At 37.9% G+C, this 25,916-nt stretch overlaps 2 protein-coding genes and 6 pseudogenes across 8 annotated transcripts; 2 read left to right on the forward strand and 6 right to left on the reverse strand.

Annotated features, from left to right (window-relative positions):
* Nucleotides 1–500: 500 nt before the first annotated feature.
* AT2G12250 lies at nt 501–1,457 on the reverse strand (annotated as a pseudogene; the record flags this gene model as incomplete). The annotated part of the gene is made up of 1 exon: nt 501–1,457.
* A 496-nt stretch (nt 1,458–1,953) lies between these two features.
* On the reverse strand, nt 1,954–5,800 carry AT2G12260 (annotated as a pseudogene; the record flags this gene model as incomplete). Its single annotated transcript has 1 exon — nt 1,954–5,800.
* Nucleotides 5,801–6,280: 480 nt separating this feature from the next.
* Nucleotides 6,281–7,629, reverse strand: AT2G12270 (annotated as a pseudogene; the record flags this gene model as incomplete). Its single annotated transcript has 1 exon — nt 6,281–7,629.
* A 1,871-nt stretch (nt 7,630–9,500) lies between these two features.
* AT2G12280 (P-loop containing nucleoside triphosphate hydrolases superfamily protein) lies at nt 9,501–9,898 on the forward strand. The gene has a single exon (NM_126885.1). The coding sequence runs from the start codon at nt 9,543–9,545 to the stop codon at nt 9,813–9,815; it is 273 nt and encodes a 90-aa protein (NP_178929.1). The 5' UTR covers nt 9,501–9,542; the 3' UTR covers nt 9,816–9,898.
* Nucleotides 9,899–11,318: 1,420 nt separating this feature from the next.
* Nucleotides 11,319–11,720, reverse strand: AT2G12290 (uncharacterized protein; the record flags this gene model as incomplete). The annotated part of the gene is made up of 1 exon (NM_126886.1): nt 11,319–11,720. One exon carries the CDS (start codon nt 11,718–11,720, stop codon nt 11,319–11,321), a length of 402 nt encoding a protein of 133 aa, NP_178930.1.
* A 1,644-nt stretch (nt 11,721–13,364) lies between these two features.
* Nucleotides 13,365–15,751, reverse strand: AT2G12300 (annotated as a pseudogene; the record flags this gene model as incomplete). The annotated part of the gene is made up of 1 exon: nt 13,365–15,751.
* A 1,079-nt stretch (nt 15,752–16,830) lies between these two features.
* On the reverse strand, nt 16,831–20,625 carry AT2G12305 (annotated as a pseudogene; the record flags this gene model as incomplete). Its single annotated transcript has 1 exon — nt 16,831–20,625.
* A 2,219-nt stretch (nt 20,626–22,844) lies between these two features.
* AT2G12320 lies at nt 22,845–23,505 on the forward strand (annotated as a pseudogene; the record flags this gene model as incomplete). The annotated part of the gene is made up of 2 exons: nt 22,845–23,060; nt 23,113–23,505.
* Between the last annotated feature and the right edge of the window lie 2,411 nt (nt 23,506–25,916).

Genomic DNA, 25,916 nt, shown 5'->3' on the forward strand with positions numbered 1-25,916 from the left:
TCCACAATTAAGTTCATGATTCACAACAGAACACAATAAAGAACTTAACAAGATTATAGACAAGTATAGAACAAAGACAGATCCTCAATGTCAAAGCCGAAAACATGCTAAGTTCAACAATCAACAAATGTTCCACAATTAAGTTCATGATTCACAACAGAACACAATAAAGAACTTAACAAGATTATAGACAAGTATAGAACAAAGACAGATCCTCAATGTCAAAGCCGAAAACATGCTAAGTTCAACAATCAACAAATGTTCCACAATTATGTTCATGATTCACCACAGAACACAATAAATAACCTAACAAGATTATAGACAAAGTGAAGAACTTAACAAGATCACACACGAGTTTAGAACAAAGGCAGATTCTACTATGTTACACAAACCCTAACAAACATCCAACTCCAACAAAGGCAGATTCTACTATGTTACACAAACCCTAACAAGCCATTCTACAGACCATAACACGAGTTACACTACACAGGCTAAGAACACTAGAATAAAATAGAGGAAGAAAACATACCACTCGGTTTTAGGTTTGGGAATTGGAGACAAGACACAACACCACTGCTCCCTGTTTGGCACAGAGAGTTTCGATTGCAGAGCCAACGCCGAGTCTTCTTGTAGCTCCGGCAACGTCCCAGGAACTTCCTCTTGGAAGTTGTTCCCTTGAGACGACGGGTGGCTGTTTGCTGGAGCGTCTGAATCTCGCGACTGAGGAGGAGTTTGCTGAGGTGGCGCTGTTGGCGGCGGAGTGTAGTGGACCTCTTCAGATAGAGGCGAAGGAGCTTGATGCTGTGGTTGAGTCGTTGAGTTCTGGAAGAGTTGCAGAGGCGGTGGATAGTTGCGGACGTGGGGTGCAGACGTTGAAGGTCCATGTTGTTGAGCCGGCTCCGTCGTAGGAACTTGAACCGCCGGCGCCGGAGTGAAGTTGTATTGGGGAGGAAGATTTGCAGGTCTTGATCCGCCGGCGCCGGCTCTCTGAGTGACGTTCGGCGTCATCTTACGCTTCCGGGAGCCACCTCGACCGGCGATAGGCATGATAGTGAGCCAAATGAAGAGATTGAAGAGAAGAAGAAGAAGAAGACGAAGCAGATCGGAGAAGAAGAAGAAGAAGACAAAGCAGATCGGAGATCGGAGAGGTTGAAGGTGAGAGATCGAAGAAGATCGATCGATCTTATAGGAAGAAGAAGAAGATCGATCTACAAGGAGAAAGGATCGATCTTAGAAAGAGTTTTGGGGATTAGGGTTTTCGAGACGAAGAAGAAGAAGAAGAGGAGGTTGGATCGAATAGGTTTAAGGTGAGAGATCGAAGAAAATCGATCGATCTTAGAAAGAAGAAGAAGAAGATCGAAGAAGAAAGAGAATTGGGGGTTAGGGTTTTGCGAGACGAAGAAGACGAAGAAGAAGAAGAAATGGCTAAGTGTTTGGCTCGAAGAGAAATGACTCGATTTAGGGTTTTCAACACAAAAGAGGTCGCATAATAGTCGCATAATAGTCGCATACTAATTTGGGTTTGGGCCTCAAAATTTTGAAGCCCAACTAATCAAACAAGTATCGTTGAATAGTCGTAATTTTGTCGCCAATTATACTGGGTTTGGGTTTCAAAATTTCAAAGCCCAACAAATCAAAACTTGTCGGTATTTAGTCGCAATATAGACGCCTATACTAATGGGTTTGGGCCCCGAAATTTTAAAGCCCAACATATCAAACAGTTGTCGCATAATAGTCGTCGTTTTGTCGCCGATTTTAATGGGTTTGGATTTCAACGTGTAGAAGCCCAATAAAACTTATCTTAGTCGCTCATTAGTCGCATAATAGTCACTTTTAAATTGATATAATTATAGATGTGAAGAAATATTTGTATATCATAAAAAAGTTCAATGATTTTATGAAACAAAATTCATTCTAATATTTATTCAAATAATTATACATATATTAACACAGTTATACATCTTCATCTTCTACTTCATCTTCGTCCGAGGACGATAAATTACATCGGAATTCGTCTTCTGGTTCAGCATCCCCGACATCGTAATCAAGGATTATTGGGTTTAAGTTGGCTACCGGAGTTTCAAGAACAAGATCTTCAATTGTAGTGAGCAAAACATCATCATCATTTTCTGTTTGCAAAAGAGTTGGATCATTGTTTTCATATTCTCCAGAAATGTTTCCCCTCGGATTGACTTTTAGAACATTGAGCCAAATGTTCTTTGGTTTCTTCGTATATGGATACGGAATATAACAAACTTGATCTGCTTGAGATCCTGTATACATATATCAAAGATAGATTATTAATAATTAAAAAAGAAACATATTTTGGACTTAAGAATAATTACGTACCAAGAATAAATGGCTCGTATTTATTGTATTTCCTCGTAGATAGAATGTCTACAACGCCACTATGGCTTCGTCGAGTGCCTCTCCCGATCTTTGGGTCATACCTCTTACACTTAAAAAGTGTGATCCTCAAATTGACGATACCCTCATACTCGAGTTCTATAATATCAGTTAAGGTACCGTAGAAATCCGCTTCATCTGATGAATCAGCGTAATTTTCACCTTTAACACAGACCCCATAGTTACATGTCTTTCGTCCAGCGCCGTGATTTTGCGTATGAAACAAATATCCTCTTGTGAAATACATTGGCCAAGTTTTAACCTTGTTCAAAGGTCCTTGCACAATCTCTTGAACCCAAGTAGGAAATGGAGAAGTAGTGTTCCAGTATGTTACCTACATAATAGATAAACAATATCAATTAGTATATATTAAATGATCACCTTTCGAATGAACCAAAATTGATGTAGACTTACATATTCTTTAACCCATAGATGATATTCTTCCGCTCTTCTCGCGTAGAGTTCTTTTTCGGGCAAGCATGGATATTTGGCAGAAAGATAATCTTCGAACATACTACATTTACAAACGAGGAAAATTTTATCAAAGTGATCTTAGTGAAAATTTACAAACAACGAGTGATTAAAAATACCTCTCAAACGGTTTAAAATAGTCACAATTTCTTAAAACATATGCATGTGCGCTTTGGTAGTCTTTATCTGAAAGCCAATCTAAATGCATTTCACCACTTGGACGGCCGACGTGCATAAATATATTAGGTACTCCAGGGACATGATATACAGGAATTTCACCTTCATTGAATCTTGTTAACCTGATCCATGTAAGTGAATTAATATCGAAGAATATCTAATCGTTAAATAATTAAATATATTTACCTTGATTTTGTTTGAATATGATCGGCAAAGTAGTGCTCTGAAAAATAAGCAATCTCGTCATTGATATATGACTCAACAATTGAACCTGCAGCATATCTTTTGTTCTTTGCTTTTCCTTTCAACTTTTTGAAAAACCTCTCGAATGGGTACATCCACCTATATTGGAGTAGGCCACCCAATTCAGCTTCGTATGGGAGATGGATAGGTAAGTGTTCCATAACATAAAAAAATGATGGTGGAAAGATCTTTTCCAAGTTACAGATGATTAAAACTATGTTCTGTTTGAGAATTTGAACGCGACTTGTCTGTAAAGTTCTCGAACATAGATCTCGGAAAAATGCTCCAATTCCTAAAATACATGTGCAAGTTAAATGATTAGATTAAAAAAATGTTGGAACAAAATATAGTTAGTATATATTGTACCTGATAGTGCAAGGTGGACATTCCGGTCAAGCAGTTCAGCAAAGATAAATGGAAGTAGTCGCTCCATAAATACATGACAATCATGACTTTTCATGCCTGAATACTTTCCATTATCCAGATCTACACAACTAGCCAAATCTGAAAAATAACCATCTGGAAATCTAATATCATATTTTACACATTGTAATAAACTCTGTTTGGCTTCTTCTGTCAATGTATACGCTGGAAATGGAGCTTTGCCACTACTATCAATATGTAAGCCTGGGCGTGAACAAAATTTCTCAATATCCAATCTTGACATGATATTATCTTTTGATTTACCCTTAACTCTCATGAGAGTGTTCATGATGTTGTCTAGAAAATTCTTCTCTGTATGCATCACATCAATATTATGTCGAAGATTGAGGTATTTCCAGTAAGACAACTCCCACAAGATGCTTTCCTTGTGCCAATTATGTTCCTTCCCATAGCCTCGCATCTTCTTTTCATGACCGTTCCCACCAACATCCTTCGTTTTTGGTGGATTTACACTAGCCAACCTCTCGTAATAAACTTGCTCCCCTGTCAAAGACTCAGGTGGATATTCGCTAGAAGCATCTCTTCCTTTCAGAAAGTTTTTTCTGTTCCTACGGGATGGATGACCATGAGGAAGAAATCTACGGTGACAATCAAACCAGCATGTCTTCCGTCCATTGGGTAGATAAAAAGACTTTGTACTTTCTATACAAACAGGACAAGACAATTTACCATGAGTAGTCCATCCTGATAACATGCTATACGCCGGAAAGTCGCTAATCGTCCACAGTAGTACTGCTTTTAGATTAAAATTCTGACTCAATGAAACATCGTACGCATCGACTCCAGTAGACCACAACTCTTTTAACTCCTCAATAAGAGGTTGGAGGAAGACATCAAGACTAGCTCGAGGATGATTTGGACCAGAATTCAGAATGGTAAGAAATAAGTACTCGGTATTCATGCACATACCAGGGGGTAAATTATAAGGAGTTAGGATCACAGGCCACAACGAATGATTACGAAACATGCCAAATGGATTGAACCCATCAGTACACAACCCGAGATAAACGTTACGGGGTTCTTCGGCAAACTCGGGATGTAACCCTTGGAAATATCTCCACTCTGCTGTATCTGAAGGATGATTCATTTCTCCCTCCTTTGATTGGTGCTCAGCATGCCATCGCATTGCCGCAGCTGTCTTATGGCTCTGATACATTCTCTTCAACCGGTCCCCAATAGGTAGATACCACATACGACTATATGGTACTTTGGTTCTTCGACGGTCGTCCTTAGGCTTCCATCTTTTCGCGCCACAAAATCGACATTGATCTTCTTTTTCGTCTTCTTTCCAAAATAGCATACAATTGTTCTGACAAACATCAATCGTATGATATGGAAGTCCTAAATTGCGCATTAACTTCTCGGTCTGGTAATGTGAAGTGGTTGCCTGGTTTCCTTTTGGTAAAAAATCTGTAAACATTTCGCAAATGGAGTCCACCAACTTTTCACTCATATTATACTCCGCCTTGTTGTGCATGAGTCGAGATGCTAAGGATAATTGCGACTGCCCTTCACGACAACCATCGTACAAAGGATTATTTGCACCTTCTAACAAGTCGTAGAACTTATTTGAATGGTTACGGACCAGTTCTTCCACATTCTGATAACTATCATCATGACGATAGTTATCATCATACCCCACGTTAAAATTAAATGCATCGTTCACCATATCCACATATGGATCTTCTACAATATTACCCACTTCTTCATGATTCTCACTAAAATACGTCCTATTCGTGTAACTCGTTCCTATATCCATATTCATTTCTTCTCCATGCTTATACCAAACATAATAATCAGGCATAAATCCATGACTAAACAAATGACTACTAACTCTTCTACCCGAGATGATGTGTTTTTCATTCTTGCATACACTACAAGGACAATGAAATTTACCTCAACTACTCTGTACTATTGGCTGACTATTAGCGAATGTCATGAATTGCTCAACTCCTGCAACGTATTCGGCTGACAAATTCCCCGTCACTTCATCAAATCTCTTGTACATCCAATCTCGATAGAAACCGCCAGTACCGCCATAATTGTAGTTTCCCGCCATTATACAATAAAATAACTAATATTTTTTTTTTTCTCTTTGATGTTGTTGTTGTTTTGATTTGTTGGTGAAAGAAGAGTTGCGTGAACGTTTATTATATAGGCCAATTTTTGTGACTAATTTACGACTACAACTAAATAATTAGGTGTACCTACTTACCAATGCGAAACATGTTTTCCATCTACTTTATACGAGTACGTTGCGACGTTTCTACGACAACAGGACGACTAGAGGACTTAGTCGGCCTGTAGTCGCCATATTAGCGACTAAATAAAATAGACGGTAGAATAGTCGTTAATTAGCGACTAAGCAACGACAACAATATCCCTTCAATAATATAATCGTCAAATAGTCGTCACTTGCCGACACTTTGCCGACTGCAGACGATAGTCGTAAAACAACGACTATGTGACTACAATTTTTCGTGTTGTCGCAGGGGAGTCGTAAATCCGTCGCCAACTAGTCGTATAATGTTACGACTACGTTTGTTGTCGCTGATTGTTCCGCCTATAGAGAAGACTGCTTCTTTAACCTCCTCTTCGGTAATCTTCTTTGTTAGGTCTGCATTCATATCTGCGGTTACTCGTTGTTGGAAGCCATTTAGAACATAGTAGTGATTGTTATTTGTCGTTAAGTCACTCCGAAAGAGCTTGGTGAAGAATTGTTGCGCCACTTCCCCAATATTAGAACTGCCTCTGTGTTCCACATTCGCATCGTCCAAGATAGAGTACATTCTGTTTCGTGCAGATCGTATTTTTGCAGAGGCAAAAAAATACTTTGTGTTACGGTCTCCACCTGACAGCCATGTTTTCCGGCTCTTAAGTCTCCAGAATTCTTCTTCAGCAGCATAAGCCTTCGACAGCTGCAATCTGAGCTCTCGGATGTGTTGAGTTGTTGTGCCATCAGAGTGAGCTCTATCAATTCTGTTTTTGAGAAGGGCTATATCTTCTTGGGCATTTGATCGATATCGCCTCTTCCATTGAGATATTTCTCTTCTGCAGGCAGTGAGTCGTGATCGTAGATTGTCGTCCTGGTGAAAGATTCTCCGGTTCCACCCACGTCTGACAGTATCACTGAACCCATCACGCTCAACCATTCTTCCATCAAAACAGAACTGGTTATGCTTCTGCTCAAAATCGCTCGTGATTGTTGTGATCACTGGTCGATGATCTGATTCTATTAACTCAAGGAATTCCATGTGGGATGCGGGAAATTGAGTTAACCATTCGTTATTCACCAAGGATCGATCCAAGCAGCAGGCAACATCATGAGTGTGTCGTTTTCCGACCCAAGAGAAAGGGTCTCCTGTAAACTTGAGATCATGGAAGTCACAGGTTTGTATCATTTTCCTGAAATCAAAGAAAGAGCTTTCTGGCTTCAAGTTGCCTCCTTTTTTCTCATGGTTGCCTCGTATTTCATTGAAGTCCCCTATAGCCATCCAAGGACCTGTTCTTTGTGTTGCTGTTCGTTCTAATCTTTCCCAAACCAAGTGTCTATGGATAGGATTTGGGTGACCATATACACAAGATAAATAGAACCCAAATCCATTAATATTAACAAAAGTATTTACAAGGTTTGGGGATTGATAAAGAACAGAATACAGAAATACTACTTTTCCACATTAAAGCAATTCCACCACTTAGATCATTTGGAGGAACCATTACAACCCTATCATAACCTACATCGCTGCAAATATCTCTGACGATGTCATTCTTTTACTTCGTTTCCATGAGAACAATGATGTCTGGAGAGAATTTCTTCTTTATCTCCTTTAGACGTCGAACTGCGAGGTCATTGCCCAGTCCTCTACAGTTCCAAGCGGCTGTCCTCATGGAGGAAGAGGGGGTTCTGGGCCCACCGCGCTTCTCCCCACGTCATTCGGCTGAACCGTCTCTCCGGAGCAACCACTGCTTTCCCCAGCCTCATGGATCACCATCTTAGAAGGCTCGTGTTCTTCATCTTCTTCGATGGTGTCCTCTCTCTTGTGTTTGCCCCTATCCGCTGCCACATCCTCACGAACATAGTCTCTGTTCACTCCATTATTTGTTTTCATCTCTCCATGGTACGTGGAGTAACGACATGGCTCCCAATCCTGGAAATCTTCCACGGCTTCATGATGGGCATTCATCACTAATGAGAGTTATTTTATTTATTATTGTCCACGTATTTATTTTGTTTTTAATGTATTTTTTTTTTTTTTGCCTTTTACAGTTCCTAATCCAGATTTAAATCTGGATATAACCCTATAAATTATAAGATATACTCGTCCACATAATATTATCAAGTTTTTTAGTTTTTTAGAAAATAAAAATCTATTCTAAAATTAGAGAGAAAATCAAGTGAGACAATTTTGTGCCTCACAAGTCACGAGATTACTTAGCTCGGAAGGGTTTTGGGCTCTACGTGTGAAAGGCATAAGATATTTTAGTTACTTTTATGCTTTACAATTTACATTACTAGAGTACAAACAAAACAACAGCTATCATGGATTTTTATGACATCATCAATTTACGTGTGTCATTTGAGATTTATAATCTTTACTTTATTATCACTTCTATTTTGTTTTAATGAGTTCAAGATCTTTTCTTGAAAGACATATGAAGACTTTAACCCAAAAAGCTAAGTATTGTCTTTGATGAAACTTTGAAATCGAGAAGTTTTCAAAATTTTAAACGATGTCAACCAGTATTTTTTATTTATAAAACAGTATTTTTCTCTAAATATTTGACAAGATTTTTTTACCCCCGCATTAGCTAAAACCCATTTTCGTACATATGTTTACAAACAATGTCCGCTCAACAATTTCATGGGTGTAGGATAATTTTTTTTTATATTTTGTTATAAAATTTTTTGTATGATAATTTAGTTAACAAAAAAAAAAACAATGCATTAAAAAAATTATAGGTCCATTCTAAATTTTATTTTTGTGTTATATCTAATTTTTAAAAATATTTTTAAAAAAATATATGTCCCTTAATTGTTAAAACATGGGTTTGGATTCTTGGCTGTCGCACCGCTTACCCCTCTATTTAAACCGGCACTGTTTACAAATTAAACATTATAGAAAATAATTCTTAAAAACCGGACTAAGTAATGAAAATTTTAAATTACAAAAATGAAGAATACTAGGAAGCGAGAACTAGGGAAGAAAACTTGAAGCACCACATTAGTCAAAGAGATCGAAGAAAGAAGCCATTCTCTAAGAAAATTTACCATTAAGATTGACTATGCACTTTATTTAAAACACTTGCCAATATATCTTTTTCAAAAGTTTTTTTTTCATAACTCATATTAAGACTTTCATCTTCAAATTAAAGGGGGATGAGCTTTCCGGATGATACTTAGACCTGAGTTGAGTCAAAATCGCATCTCCCTACAAACAAGTTCATCATAAACCAGTCGTAGGGTCCAAAGACTTTCACGATCCATTAAACTGACATCTTAGTGTTTAAAGACATTTTTCTTGGTGTTCTAAAACATATATCTTCTGAACATGGCTCAATTGTGACTCCTCTCAAGAAAATTTAAAGGACTTGGGGAGGACTATATTATTATTTTTAGTTCCCCTTAAATATCCACATAATAATTACTGTTTGTTGTTTTCTTTTTAATTCAAACATACACCATTCCAAAGAGACCTTTGATAGTTTTCTTTACTAAAATATTATTGAAAATTACTTATAAGATTTATTATTAACATGTTTTAGATTGAAAATTGCTCATACAGGCACATAAACAGATTGAGATGTACACACAACAAGGCTTCTCGAATCTTCCCATATGCATGTCGAAAACGCAGTACTCATTCTCACATGATGCATCAAAGAAAGGAGCACCTTCAGGGTTTGTATTGCCAATTCGGGATGTTAGAGGAAGCATTGGAGCTGGTTTCATATATCCACTGGTTGGTACAATGAGTACAATGCCTGGACTTCCTACAAGACCTTGTTTCTATGAGATTGATATCAGTCAAAGCTTCAAGGCTTCCCTTCACCGTCGTTCCTCACTTCCTCAATAAAAATTTGGCGATTGTACTTTGATACTGAGTGTTTTTCCTCTTTGAAATGAATAATAATAAAGTATCTTTTCCTGTTGATTAATTAATCTCTGAAATACTCATTATTTGAAGTTGAACTCAAGGTAACGTTACACATAGAACTTGTGATGTTCAAAAACAAAGCATAAAGCAAATGAGTGACAATGTTTTCTTTTGAAAAATCGTTTTATGTGAAATCATCAGAGGCATTGGAGATTTATGAATCAGAACATCTTGCAGAAATCATGCACTGAGAGGCACAAATTGGATGCCATGCCGAAATGAGGGCATCTCGATTCACGTATTGTGGGCCGAATAGTAAGGCCCATGGAAGATTAAAGTCAATTCAAATTCGAACGTTGAAAGCATTAAATCCAAAGACGGAAACGGAAGAGTTAAAAGAGAATTATGGTGTATAATTAAGAATAATTACTAGGTTTTTGTATAAATAAGAGAGGTCTTGGACCATGTAAGACACCCACAATTTTTCTAGCAATTTTCGATAGTCATTTTGATATCAATTTTTAGCTTTTACATTTTATCTTTGTCCTCAAAAATTAATCCATCTCACAAAACAAATAAATACTTGAGCGTGTGAATCCGACATCCACAACACTTTTGCCTGAAAAAATAATTAACATAAATGTAAAGTATCCTAACTTTCCCATTTTAAATAATATTGTTTATTCAAACTATCTTTAAAAAGTTTTGACAAATATACACCCAAAAGTATATTTTTGAAAAATCTAAAGTTGTAAGGTAATAAGGTAATATATCTAAGGTAGACTAAAGATATATTGAATAACAAATAAAAAATCTAAAGTTTTTAAATGACTCAAAATTGGACGGTATAGATGAATTCTAACGCCTATCATCTATATATATATACGACAAGGGTCTTTCTTATTTATCTCGATAACCAAACTATCCTCAGCTTGTGTAATCCTCATTTTGCCCCTGACTTTTGAACGGTCAAATAATATGAGCCGTTCGATCGAATATGAGATGAGAATTTTAAAATCGTAACCGTCCGTTTTTAACTTTGGCCATTGTCCCTGCTCTTTAATTTTATAATTAATTAATTGAAGCCAAATAATTGTGACCGTCAGATCGATATCAAAAGAAAGGAGTTGATAACATTCGTCCGATTTTATCAAAAACAAGGAACGAATGTCAGCCGTCCATTTTGTACCCTTCAGTAAACCCTAATACTCGTACCTAATTAACCTAATATAAATATAAAAATACGGTGCCGCTTCATATATTGTCTATCCTATTTGCACCTAAGAACTACTCTTTCCATCTCTAGGTTTTGTCTACAAGATTGGGATCTCATGATTGACAAAGAGAAAGGTAATTTAGTCAAGGCCGATAGATTTAAGTATGCGAAGAGAACCAGATTTGGGTACAGATTTGGGTATGTGAAGAGAGCCATGCACGGTACAAAGATAGTTATCAAATAAAGCTGTCAAGTATATTGACTTTTCAACACCATTCGTAATGTGAAGAAAGAAGAGAGTTGCAAAGTCCTCCTTCTTTATTAGAAGGAAATCTCATTCTCTTATTGTCTTTGTATGGGTGAAAGTGAGATCTATGGAAGGGAGTTAGTTGACCTGCGGAACCAGAGTCGATGGGAGACGCTGAAGCGGTTGGAAACGTTTCGAGTTGAGCAAGAACTTGGTCTAGGTTTGTTCGAAGAGTATTAGGGTTTGCTTTGTTAGTTTGATCGATACCACGCCAAATCTGATATTCGACGTAAAGACTTTTCACCTTCTCTTGTAAAACCCAATTTAGGTTTCGAATCCGTACGGTCCATTGTGAAGTTACTAGCGCGGTTTGGTAACACTTAAGTGAATTGTCAAACTCTCGCTGATTGTTACATATCATCAAATTTTTCTTCCTGCTTTATATCATCTAACTAGCTGATTTGAGATTCACAATCTTGATTCTCCAGGTTGCTCTGTATATTGGTGGTCTTTATGTTTGTGGAAAGGTTGGATTTTGAACTCTTATTCTTGCAAACAATGATCTTAGCTTTTGATTTGAAGCCATTGTTTGAGTTTTCGGTCTTGGTAATATACAACAATGTTAAAAATATGCAGGTTGGATTGGAATCTATAATGAAAATGGGAGTATAGACAAGAGAACTGTTCTTCTATGAGACATTTCTGTATTGTAACCCGCTCCTTCTCATTGTAAGTTACATTTCCTCTCAAATTAGTAGAGTCAAATTCTTTAAGTGTGTTTCCTCATGTATGCTATTTTGTTCAGACACTGAAGGTCTGCTGGCTCTGGGTGTTAATTTGTGGCTTTTTCTCGGTCTGGAGTTGATTATGCAGCAATCTTTTATCTAGGACCAGATCATCTTAGTCACAAAGAGATATGGAAGGTAAACAACTATTACTTAGATCATTTGTATATATTTTTCATTCGATTATTACATCAATGTAACCAATGTCACAGTGTGCCGGGTGGATGACAATAATTATATTGACTAGCATGACTGCTGATATGTCCTGGTTTTTACTGATTTCTAACATAGTTTCAGAATAGTTTTTAGAGTCTTACACTACAAGAAAACAGGTGATTGAAGACCTACAAGTCAGTCGTTAAGTAGTCGTAACTAAAGCTAATACGACTAATTTGCGACTAATAACTGTAATCATTAATCCATAGTCGCTAAAAACAGTAGTCGTATTATTGTCGTTGACCAACGACTAATTAACCACAACTGACTAAACAGTGAAAAATCTTCGTTACGTAGTCGTACTATGTCGGCGACTAATTGACGACTATCCTACGATTATTTATACTGTACAGAGCGTGTGAGAACATGTAGTCGTTTCGTAGTCGTTAATTGTGTACGACGACATTACGACTATGTTGCGATTAAATATTCTAAACCCTGGGTATGTTTCCAGTTGTCGTAAAATAGTCGTAAATATGTTTACGACTATTCGACGACTCTTTGACGATTAAAAGTACTTTACCAAGGATTTGAAACTTTTTGTGATAACATAGTCGTATAAGTATGTACGACTATTGGACGTCTGCTTTACGATTCTTTTATGACTAATTTGTTTAGTCTTATGATTGTCGTAAAGTTATGTGACTAATTGACGACTATTCAGTGACTATAGTGCTACTTATTTACTACTTTTTTGCGACTAATAGTTTGGTCCGAATAAAGATTTGGTCATCAGGTGATGGTTTCTTGTTTGTTCTTGTTTGTTCATCGATTGTTCTTGTTTGTTATTGATATGCTATACAATATGAAAACACTGCTTATATATTGAAAATCAAGTTCAAAACATAAAATTATCTTGTTCAAACATACAACTTATTGAAAGATACAACTAGTGTTTGGAAACCTAAATTCTATGGATCATTAGATGGGGGAGTAATTGGGATACGCTCTGTGGATGTGGAAGAGTGTGTGGCAATGAAGTCCAAGAACTGCGAATCGGTTTGGCGGAGATACTTCTCGACTAAGGACAAGTGCTCGAGCTTGTCCTTTTGCTCAGCTGTGACTCAGGCTGTCTCGGCTTCTCGGGCAGCAATCTCAGCATCTCGCTTCTCGTTATATGCAGCCTGTTCTTCAATTTGCCGCTGAGCTTCCTGCAGCCGTTCTTCTAAGGCTTTAAAGGTTGAGTCTCCGGGGAGTTGGCGGTTGGCACTGCCTAGAGTTTCTTTAAGACAGCCAAGTCCATAAGGATTGCCTCTTGCATCCTTTTCTGTGGACTGCAAGAAATAAAGAGGAAGATAATTAGTGACAGATCCTAAATGTCTCTAAGACTCTGAAAAAGACAAAGAACATCTTACCTCGAGAAATATGGCTGCATACTCATCTAGTGTGAGATCCCGAGGACGTGAAGAGCCATCAAACACAGCAGAAGCAGCCGCCTCTAGTTCAGACAGCTTCTCTCTCACATTCTGCTCATACGCCAGAGCAATCTTCTCTGCCTTCTGATCAACATAAGTCCCATCCGACTTAGTGTGTGTCTGGATGAACACCTCACCAAGAGGGACAGGTCTTCCCATTTTTTCTTCCTGCAAACACAAATCACAAGCTTCATTACTATCAACAGACTAAACATCACACACAGTTAAACGAACATCACTAAACCACATGGGAAGATTGCAGAAACACTTACCAATTCATCTTGGATTTCTTGGAAAGACTTTGGCCCAAAGTAGTGGACGTGAGGACCGAGACCGTTACGGTCAGAGAGACGAGCTTTGGAATATGTCTTACTCCTTTTCTGTGCCTCTTCAGTGTCCCAGTAGTCGCACATGGTTCCCCACAGAGTTTCTCCAATCCATGGAGGCTGCTCTCGAGTTCTCCTTGCGGTGCTAACCATGTCCTTCAAGCGCCTCTTAACGATCTCATTGAAGTAGTATTGGACTGTCCCTGTTATTAAGGGATCCCAGTGGTGAGTTTTCTACAAAAAAAGTGTGAAGTTAGTGAACAAATGACATATTAAATAGTACAGTCAAATGAAAGTTGGAGAAATACAAGAAGCTTACCGCAAACTCTAAAAACAATCTTTCTCTTTTATCCAATGGCACACACGACCAATTATAGTAGGGAGCATTGAACTTTTGAGTAAAAATCCGTGTGATCTTTTAACCAATTTAGATCCTCTGTCGCGAGTAAACCTCCAAACACATGCAACACAGACACAAAGTAAACATGTTTAAAATCCAAAACACTATAACTACAGCAGACTATATAATTGAACAAAGGCAGAATCTACAAGATTCTAGACAAGTATAAGCCGACAAGATCACACACAGAACACAGTAGTCAACATAACAAGATCATAGACAGTAAAGAACAAGTATAGACAAGTATAGAACAAAGACAGATCCTCATTGTCAAAGCCGAAAACATGCTAAGTTCAACAATCAACAAATGTTCCACAATTATGTTCATGATTCACAACAGAACACAATAAAGAACTTAACAAGATTATAGACAAGTATAGAACAAAGACAGATCCTCAATGTCAAAGCCGAAAACATGCTAAGTTCAATAATCAACAAATGTTCCACAATTATGTTCATGATTCACAACAAAACACAATAAAGAACTTAACAAGATTATAGACAAGTATAGAACAAAGACAGATCCTCAATGTCAAAGCCGAAAACATGCTAAGTTCAACAATCAACAAATGTTCCACAATTATGTTCATGATTCACCACAGAACACAATAAATAACCTAACAAGATTCTAGACAAAGTGAAGAACTTAACAAGATCACACACGAGTTTAGAACAAAGGCAGATTCTACTATGTTACACAAACCCTAACAAACATCCAATTCCAACAAAGGCAGATTCTACTATGTTACACAAACCCTAACAAGCCATTCTACAGACCATAACACGAGTTACACTACACAGGCTAAGAACACTAGAATAAAATAGAGGAAGAGAACATACCACTCGGTTTTAGGTTTGGGAATTGGAGACAAGACACAACACCACTGCTCCCTGTTTGGCACAGAGAGTGTCGATTGCAGAGCCAACGCCGAGTCTTCTTGTAGCTTCGGCAACGTCCCAGGAACTTCCTCTTGGAAGTTGTTCCCTTGAGACGACGGGTGGCTGTTTGCTGTTGGCGGCAGAGTGTAGTGGACCTCTTCAGATAGAGGCGGAGGAGCTTGATGTTGTGGTTGAGTCGTTGAGTTCTGGAAGAGTTGCAGAGGCGGTGGATAGTTGCGGACGTGGGGTGCAGACGTTGAAGGTCCATGTTGTTGAGCCGGCTCCGTCGCAGGAACTTGAACCGCCGGCGCCGGAGTGAAGTTGTATTGGGGAGGAAGATTTGCAGGTCTTGATCCGCCGGTGCCGGCTCTCTGAGTGTCGTTCGGCGTCGTCTTACGCTTCCGGGAGCCACCTCGACCGGCGATAGGCATGATAGTGAGCCAAATGAAGAGATTGAAGAGAAGAAGAAGAAGAAGACGAAGCAGATCGAAGAGGTTGAAGGTGAGAGATCGAAGAAGATCGATCGATCTTAGCAGAAGAAGAAGAAGATCGATCTAGAAGGAGAAAGGATCGATCTTAGAAAGAGTTCTGGGGATTAGGGTTTTCGAGACGAAGAAGAAGAAGAAGAGGAGGTTGGATCGAATAGGTTTAAGGTGAGAGATCGAAGAAGATCGATCGATCTTAGCAGAAGATCGATCGATCTTAGCAGAAGAAGAAGAAGATCGATCTAGAAGGAGAAAGGATTGATCTTAGAAAGAGAATTGGGGATTAGGGTTTTCGAGACGAAGAAGAAGAAGAAGAAGAAGAAATGGCTAAGTGTTTGGCTCAAAGAGAAATGACTCGATTTAGGGTTTTCAACACAATAGAAGTCGCATAATAGTCGCATAATTATCGCATATTCATTTGGATTTGGGCCTCGAAATTTTGAAGCCCAACTAATCAAAAAAGTATCGTTGAATAGTCGTAATTTTGTCGCCAATTATACTGGGTTTGGGTTTCAAAATTTCAAAGCCCAACAAATCAAAACTTGTCGGAACATAGTCGCATCTTTGTCATAAAATATTACTGGGTTTGGGCTTCAACATTTAGAAGCCCAAAATACCAAACATCTGTCGGCCAATAGTCGCAATATTGTCGTCGATAATAATGGGTTTGGGCCCCGAAATTAAGAAGCCCACAAAACAAACTTGTCTCGGTATTTAGTCGCAATATAGACGCCTATACCAATGGGTTTGGGCCTCGAAATATTAAAGCCCAACATATCAAACAGGTGTCGCATAATAGTCGTCGTTTTGTCGGCGGTTTTAATGGGTTTGGATTTCAACGTTTAGAAGCCCAATAAAACTTATCTTCGTCGCTCATTAGTCGCATAATAGTCACTTTTAAATTGATATAATTATAAATGTGAAGAAATATTTATATATCATAAAAAAGTTCAATGATATTATGAAACAAAATTCATTCTAATATTTATTCAAATAATTATACATATATTAACACAGTTATACATCTTCATCTTCTACTTCATCTTCGTCCGAGGACGATAAATTACATCGGAATTCGTCTTCTGGTTCAGCATCCCCTACATCGTAATCAAGGATTATTGGGTTTAAGTTGGCTACCGGAGTTTCAAGAACAAGATCTTCAATTGTAGTGAGCAAAACATCATCATCATTTTGCAAAAGAGTTGGATCATTGTTTTCATATTCTCCAGAAATGTTTCCCCTCGGATTGACTTTTAAAACATTGAGCCTAATGTTCTTTGGTTTCTTCGTATATGGATACGGAATATAACAAACTTGATCTGCTTGAGATCCTGTATACATTATCAAAGATAGATTATTAATAATTAAAAAAGAAACGTATTTTGGACTTAAGAATAATTACGTACCAAGAATAAATGGCTCGTATTTATTGTATTTCCTCGTAGATAGAATGTCTACAACGCCACTATGGCTTCGTCGAGTAACTCTCCCGATCTTTGGGTCATACCACTTACACTTAAAAAGTGTGATCCTCAAATTGACGATACCCTCATACACGAGTTCTATAATATCAGTTAAGGTACCGTAGAAATCCGCTTCATCAGATGAATCAGCGTAATTTTCACCTTTAACACAGACCCCATAGTTACATGTCTTTCGTCCAGCGCTGTGATTTTGCGTATGAAACAAATATCCTCTTGTGAAATACATTGGCCAAGTTTTAACCTTGTTCAAAGGTCCTTGCACTATCTCTTATACCCAAGTTGGACATGGAGAAGTAGTGTTCCAGTATGTTACCTACATAATAGATAAACAATATCAATTAGTATATATTAAATGATCACCTTTCGAATGAACCAAAATTGATGTAGACTTACATATTCTTTAGGCCATAGATGATATTCTTCCGCTCTTCTCGCGTAGTGTTCTTTTTCGGGCAAGCATGGATATTTGGCAGAAAGATAACCTTCGAACATACTACATTTACAAACGAGGAAAAATTTATCAAAGTGATCTTAGTGAAAATTTACAAACAACGAGTGATTAAAAATACCTCTCAAATGGTTTAAAATAGTCACAATTTCTTAAAACATATGCATGTGCGCTTTGGTAGTCTTTCTCTGAAACCCAATCTACATGCATTTCACCACTTGGACGGCCGACGTGCATAAATATATTAGGTACTCCAGGGACATGATATACAGGAACTTCACCTTCATTGAATCTTGTTAACCTGATCCATGTAAGTGAATTAATATCGAAGAATATCTAATCGTTAAATAATTAAATATATTTACCTTGATTTTGTTTGAATATGATCGGCAAAGTAGTGCTCTGAAAAATAAGCAATCTCGTCATTGATATATTACTCAACAATTGAACCTGCAGCATATCTTTTGTTCTTTGCTTTTCCTTTCAACTTTTTGAAAAACCTCTCGAATGGGTACATCCACCTATATTGGACTGGGCCACCCAATTCAGCTTCGTATGGGAGATGGATAGGTAAGTGTTCCATAACATCAAAAAATGATGGTGGAAAGATCTTTTCCAAGTTAGAGATGATTAAAACTATGTTCTGTTTGAGAATTTGAACGCGACTTGTCTGTAAAGTTCTCGAACATAGATCTCGGAAAAATGCTCCAATTCCTAAAATATATGTGCAAGTTAAATGATTAGATTAAAAAAATATTGGAATAAAATATAGTAAGTATATATTGTACCTGATAGTGCAAGGTGGACATTCCGGTCAAGCAGTTCAGCAAAGATAAATGGAAGTAGTCGCTCCATAAATACATGACAATCATGACTTTTCATGCCTAAAAACTTTCCATTATCCAGATCTACACAACTAGCCAAATCTGAAGAATAACCATCTGGAAATCTAATATCATATTTCACACATTGTAATAAACTCTGTTTGGCTTCTTCTGTCAATGTATACGCTGGAAATGGAGCTTTGCCACTACTATCAATATGTAAGCCTGGGCGTGAACAAAATTTCTCAATATCCAATCTTGACATGATATTATCTTTTGATTTACCCTTAACTCTCATGAGAGTGTTCATGATGTTGTCAAGAAAATTCTTCTCTGTATGCATCACATCAATATTATGTCGAAGATTGAGGTCTTTCCAGTAAGACAACTCCCACAAGACGCTTTCCTTGTGCCAATTATGTTCCTTCCCATAGCCTCGCATCTTCTTTTCATGACCGTTCCCACCAACATCCTTCGTTTTTGGTGGATTTACACTAGCCAACCTCTCGTAATAAACTTGCTCCCCTGTCAAAGACTCAGGTGGATATTCGCTAGAAGCATCTTTTCCTTTCAGAAAGTCTTTTCTGTTCCTACGGGATGGATGACCATGAGGAAGAAATCTACGGTGACAATCAAACCAGCATGTCTTCCGTCCATTGGGTAGATAAAAAGACTTTGTACTTTCCATGCAAACAGGACAAGACAATTTACCATGAGTAGTCCATGCTGATAACATGCTATACGCTGGAAAGTCGCTAATTGTCCACAATAGTACTGCTTTTAGATTAAAATTCTGACTCAATGAAACATCATACGCATCGACTCCAGTAGACCACAACTCTTTTAACTCCTCAATAAGAGGTTGGAGGAAGACATCAAGACTAGCTCGAGGATGATTTGGACCAGAATTCAGAATGGTAAGAAATAAGTACTCTGTATTCATGCACATACCAGAGGGTAAATTATAAGGAGTTAGGATCACAGGCCACAACGAATGATTACGAGACATGCCAAATGGATTGAACCCATCAGTACACAACCCGAGATAAACGTTACGGGGTTCTTCGGTAAACTGGGGATGTAACCCTTGGAAATATCTCCACTCTGCTGCATCTGAAGGATGATTCATTTCTCCCTCCTTTAATTGGTGCTCAGCATGCCATCGCATTGCCGCAGCTGTCTTATGGCTCTGATACATTCTCTTCAACCGGTCCCCAACAGGTAGATACCACATACGACTATATGGTACTTTGGTTCTTCGACGGTCGTCCTTAGGCTTCCATCTTTTCGCGCCACAAAATCGACATTGATCTTCTTTTTCGTCTTCTTTCCAAAATAGCATGCGATTGTTCTGACAAACATCAATCGTATGATATGGAAGTCCTAAATTACGCATTAAATTTTCGGTCTGGTAATGTGAAGTGGTTGCCTGGTTTCCTTCTGATAAAAAATCTGTAAACATTTCGCAAACGGAGTCCACCAACTTTTCACTCATATTATACTCCGCCTTGTTGTGCATGAGTCGAGATGCTAAGGATAATTGCGACTGTCCTTCACCACAACCATCGTACAAAGGATTATTTGCACCTTCTAACAAGTCGTAGAACTTATTTGAATGGTTACGGACCGGTTCTTCCACATTCTGATAACTATCATCATGACGATAGTTATCATCATACCCCACGTTAAATTAAATGCATCGTTCACCATATCCACATATGGATCTTCTACAATATTACCCACTTCTTCATGATTCTCACTAAAATACGTCCTATTCGTGTAACTCGTTCCTATATCCTTATTCATTTCTTCTCCATGACTAAACAAATGACTACTAACTCTTCTACCCGAGATGATGTGTTTTTCATTCTTGCATACACTACAAGGACAATGAAATTTACTTCGACTACTTTGTACTATTCGCTGACTATTAGCGAATGTCATGAATTACTCAACTCCTGCGACGTATTCGGCTGACAAATTCCCCGTCACTTCATCAAATCTCTTGTACATCCAATCTCGATAGAAACCGCCAGTACTGCCATAATTGTAGTTTCCCGCCATTATACAATAAAGTAACTAATATTTTTTTTTTCTCTTTGATGTTGTTGTTGTTTTGATTTGTTGGTGAAAGAAGAGTTGCGTGAACGTTTATTATATAGGCCAATTTTTGTAACTAATTTACGACTACAACTAAATAATTAGGTGTACCTACTTACCAATGCAAACACGTTTTCCATCTACCTTATACGACTACGGTGCAACGTTTCTACGACTACAGGCCGACTAAGACGTCTAGGCGTCCTGTAATCGCCAAATTAGCGACTAAATAAAATAGACGGTAGAATAGTCGTTAATTAGCGACTAAGCAACGACAACATTATCCCTTCAATAATATAATCGTCAAATAGTCGTTACTTGCCGACTCTTTGCCGATTGCATAAGATAGTCGTAAAACAACGACTATGTAACTACAATTTTTCGTGTTGTCGCATGCGAGTCGTAAATCCGTCGCCAAAAAGTCATATAATGTTACGACTACGTTTGTTGTCGCTGATTGTAGTCGTCGTTTACCTGTTTTCTTGTAGTGTTACTAGTCTTTTCGTATGTTATGAGTCATTTCAGGTACACTTACACATTTGGGAGCTATGGAGCATAATAAGGAATTTTGGAAGCTTTTGGAAGCTTTTCAGCAATGAAGATTATCAAAGACGTTTTTCACTCGATGGTGTCGATCGACACGACACCTATGTCGATCGACACCCTTATTTCGGCTGAGGGAATTTCTGTTTTCTGCCAAGTCTTTGAGAAGCCCTAGAGTTTTCCTGATTTGCAATGTAGTCCTTGCACGTTTTAGTCACGAATATACCTAATTATTTGTTCATTGTTAGACCTAAGTTTTGTTTTAGAGATTGATATACATTTGAGAGAAGAATCCAATCCCTACAGAGAGGATTTTGAACTCCTTTTACTCTATTTATAATTCATCAATGCAAACTATTCAAATTATGATTTGTGTTTCTGTTGTCATGTCTGAGTTATCACTTTGTTGGGTTTAGTGAGTCTCTATAGGGATTTAGATGGATTAGTAGATCGAAAACCCCTTAGGATTAATCTTAGAGTTCTTCATCTTGATTATTCTTATTGCTAGTTTTAGATTGATCACCCAAACCCAAACCTAGACTTTCTTTCAAGCCCTATATCACTTGTGAGTGTTTGTGAGGTCTTATTCCGATTAAGCTTGGTAGAAAGTGTTAGGTTCGTAACGACAGAGATAGTGTCTCATGTAGTTCTAGTTCGCATTTTTCGGACTAGATAGGACTAGCTGGGTGCTTATACTTTGGGTTGGGATGTGTTTTAAAGAAAAAAAAAAGGGGGTTGATTCATTGATAAGAAAAAGTAAAAGACTCTAAGTGAAGTAAGCTAAAGAAGCAGAAAAAGTCTAGTAAAGGTTTTGGGATTTGTAAAAAAAAGAAAGAGTTCCTGTTAGCTATTGAAGATGGGCAAAAGCCCTTGGTTTTAAAATGTTAAAAACAGGAACCTTAGTTGTTAAAGAAATCCAAATCCGCTAGATGTATCAAAGTGTTGAGAAAGCTTCTCCTAGAGTTAAGAGAAAAGAAAAGAATGATTAGAAAAAGGGCTTAAAAGATTCATGAATGCAAAGGGTAGAGTTTAGTTCTTGTATTGGGATTGGAGATGGGATTACCATTAGAGCTTCATTTGATATACTCTGGGTAGATGGGATCTTATCTCTGTATGCATAGATTGGGACTTACCTTTAGCATTCTACTAAAGCTTAATCATTTTTTTTTAGAGATCCCCTGTTACTTAAGCCTATTCTGTAAGGGACCATCTTTGTCTCTTGACCTTTTACCTTAGCCAAATGAGTTCTTTGATGATGCATTGCTTGATTCACGTTCCAGAACTAATCAATGTTAAAGGAATTGGTAGATTTGAAAACTTGGGTAGGTCGAGCGTATGAGTCGGATTGATTGATTGATGAGGCATGGCTAACGTTTTTAAGTAGAATTCGATCTTGCAGCTTAGAACTTTCAACTTGGACATTGATTTCATCTCGTCTATCTGGTGCTTTCGCTCTGAGTCACTGCTTTCAAACCTCACCTCCAGCTTGTTCTTGATTGTTTGCTTGAGGGCAAGCAAAGACTAAGTTTGGGGGAGTTGATAAGTGTGTATTTTGCATGTTTTGAGCATCCATTTGTCATCACTTTAGCATCATATCATCACTGTTTTATACCATTTCACATCATTTGTCATCACTTTGCATGTTTAGGATAGTTTTGCATGCATGTTGCATATTTGCGTTGATTTCAGGTGATTTGGAGCTGTTGACGAGCTATCTGGAAGAAGCGGACCTGATCATGACAAACCACTCGACCCAGAGGTCGAGTAGGAGCTTCAAGATCTCAAGAGACCACTCGACCACCAGGCGAGTAAAGGACATCACCACTGCACTTCACCACTCGACCTCAGGGTCGAGTGCCCTCATCTCCATCACCAGACCATCACTCGATCACTTCACTCGACCATGAGGTCGAGTGTCTTCACCTCCATCATCAGACCACCACTCGACCTCGTCACTCAACCTGGAAGTCGAGTATCTTCTTACACCACTCGACTGCATACTCGATGACAAGCTTCAGAGCCTTCTTCATTCTGCACTCAACCAGACACTCGAGCACAAGGAAGAAAAGAGGACTCCAGCTATTCACTCGACCACATGGGTCGAGTACAGTTCTTAACCCGTCCCAATACTTCGTCGTTTTGAGTATTAGGGTTTCGGGATATTTGGCTATAAGTAGCATGTACTTCTCATTTTCGCAGACAAGAAGTTTTTATCTAGTTTTATTTCCGCAGACCTTGTGTTCTAGACCTTTTGTAATCCGGATTTCTCTTTATCTATTCAGTATTCAGCTTTTGTTCTAGATTTCGTTTACTGTTGTTCATTCTGTTATCATCCTGCTGTTACACTGTTGTTATCATGTTTTCAACTTGTTCAACGTTTATGCTTTCTGTTATGATGTCTGAGTAGTGAATAGGTTTCTGAGGATGGGTTAGAGTAGTGTAGAATTCTCAGTATGCTAGGTGATTGAGTATTGGTTGATAGATCCCTTCTGGATTAGTTGTTCTTAATGCCTATTGCTTTCTGATCAACTGGAATTTGAGCCCAGACATTTCCGCGCCCAAAAGGTGTTCGATGAAATGTCTGAACCACTAATTCCAGAGATTCGTGACCCTGTACCAAGGTATTGGTTGTAGGGAGCGTTTTGGCTTTAACTTGTTGATTCGTAATGCCTGTTAGGTTAGCTCTCGTCAATGGTGATTGAGTCTGGGACTAGGTTAGCTTGAGAGTCTCTGTTGCGGTGGCACTTAGATTTGGTTGATGAACTTGTTGTCTAGGGTTAATTTATTGAGCATGTCAATCACCTGTAAACTGAGGAAACGAAACTACTCAATTACCCCATCCTTAGGAATTCTTTATCTGATTGATTTTATTGTTTACTCTACTGCTGTGTACTGCTATCCTGTCATCTGTTGCTTAGTTTCTGCAATTCTTTACTGTTACTCGACCTCATACTCGACCACCCAGTTGTCTGGCAACAGACTGTGCAGTCGAGTATCCCTATTACATTATCTGTCTGTTACTCGACCTGTCACTCGACCACACCTAGTGCTCTGCAAAGAGCTGTGTTGGTCGAGTGTTTATTTATTTCTGCTTGATTTTCTGTTTTCTGCATGTTCACTTAGGACTGTTAGAACGCACCAAAACCTGTTATTGCTTGGCTTGACTTAGTGACTTCTGATCACATCTTGATTGTTAGTATCACACCCATTTGGATTGACAATCTAAAATACTACAACGATATGATTGGTGTTTTAGGATAATTGACTAAAAACCTTTTATCAATAACAATCCTAATATTAGCTAGATCTACAATTCATCTATCTCCAGAGACAATTCCTTAGACCCGACGCTTTAATCACTTGAATCTACACATCGTTTACTTGCTTATTTGTCTTTTACATTCATTTACTTTATCTAGCTTATTTAAAAACATCATAAGTCTATTGTGTGAACATAGAGAGCTCAGTGGAATTCGACCCTTAAGTGCTAACGACGATCTTTTATTTGAGGGAGTAAGCTTAAGGCAATTTGAGCTATATCAACTGCCTATTTGTATCTATACTCGCACAGAGATGTAAAGTTGGCTATATCTCAACCAATGTAATAGATGTATCTTCTCTTAAAGTTATTTCAAAGAGACTTTGATTCATTTTTTCATAAGAGTGACCTTTCAATATCTTCTACATGTTGTCTCGCTACTATTTGCTTTGGACCTTTTGGCGAATAGTCTTCCCTGTGCATGTAAGGGATTTTATTTTTTTGTTCGATTGAAGATTCACTTACAATCATCTAACTATCCTTTGGTGTATCAAAAACAGGCAGTGACTTTTTCGGACTTGTTTCTAGTTGTTTGTCTTCAATGTGTAATGTATATATTGATAAAACCTGTAGAATATATTTGTTGTTGTTCAACACTTGCATTACACATATATAGAGGAAAGACAAACAATAGTGTTACCTTTGACATTGAAGTCAGGATATCTTTACGGTTAAATTATGTATAACACATGCTCAATGAGTCTGATAAATTCGTTGTAGGTGGCTACTATTGCATGGTTTGATGCTTCTCTGAATTTACGGATAGAACTCATTCCACATCTCTTCACTTCCTTATTCCTTTTGATAGTTTCACAAATACATGTGGTATTGCAGGCTCTCTTGAATATTAAAGTTCTCAATGAAGATCTGAAGAACAATACACAACGATTTCAACAAGTTCCTTCTACACTGCAACATTTTCTTAATGCTTTTGTGTCAGAGAGCATAAAAACTGAGGAGTCTAGAGTTGCATCTTGAGCGACTTACTTACTTTCCTAGAAGAAGTTATTTCCAAGGTTCGTCATTTGTGTGGAGATGATATGCATCTAAGCATTGTATTATAATCTTTTTTGTCAATAAGCTTAATTGTTATTCTTAAAGTTTTTAGATTTTTTACTCTTTGTAGTCGAGTGATGCTGCTAAGGTAGTTGTAGCCATCCTTGAGTTTTGGTGTTGCTGGAAAAATCCAAAAGTAGAAAGCTTGGTGACTCGCCTCGTAATCTCTTCAGGCCCGAAACCACATCATGTAATATAAGTTTTGTCCCAAGCGTCACTCGAACCGGCGACCTCTAAACTTTGCCTAAGATCTTTACCAATTGAGCTAACGACATTTGGTTGACTCGCCTTTTTACGTTGGCGGAGAATGAAAGAATGAGTTGTAGAAAATGCAGAT

This window comes from Arabidopsis thaliana, chromosome 2 (genome assembly GCF_000001735.4).
Source record: "Arabidopsis thaliana chromosome 2, partial sequence".
In the NCBI taxonomy this organism is placed as follows: Eukaryota; Viridiplantae; Streptophyta; class Magnoliopsida; order Brassicales; family Brassicaceae; genus Arabidopsis; species Arabidopsis thaliana.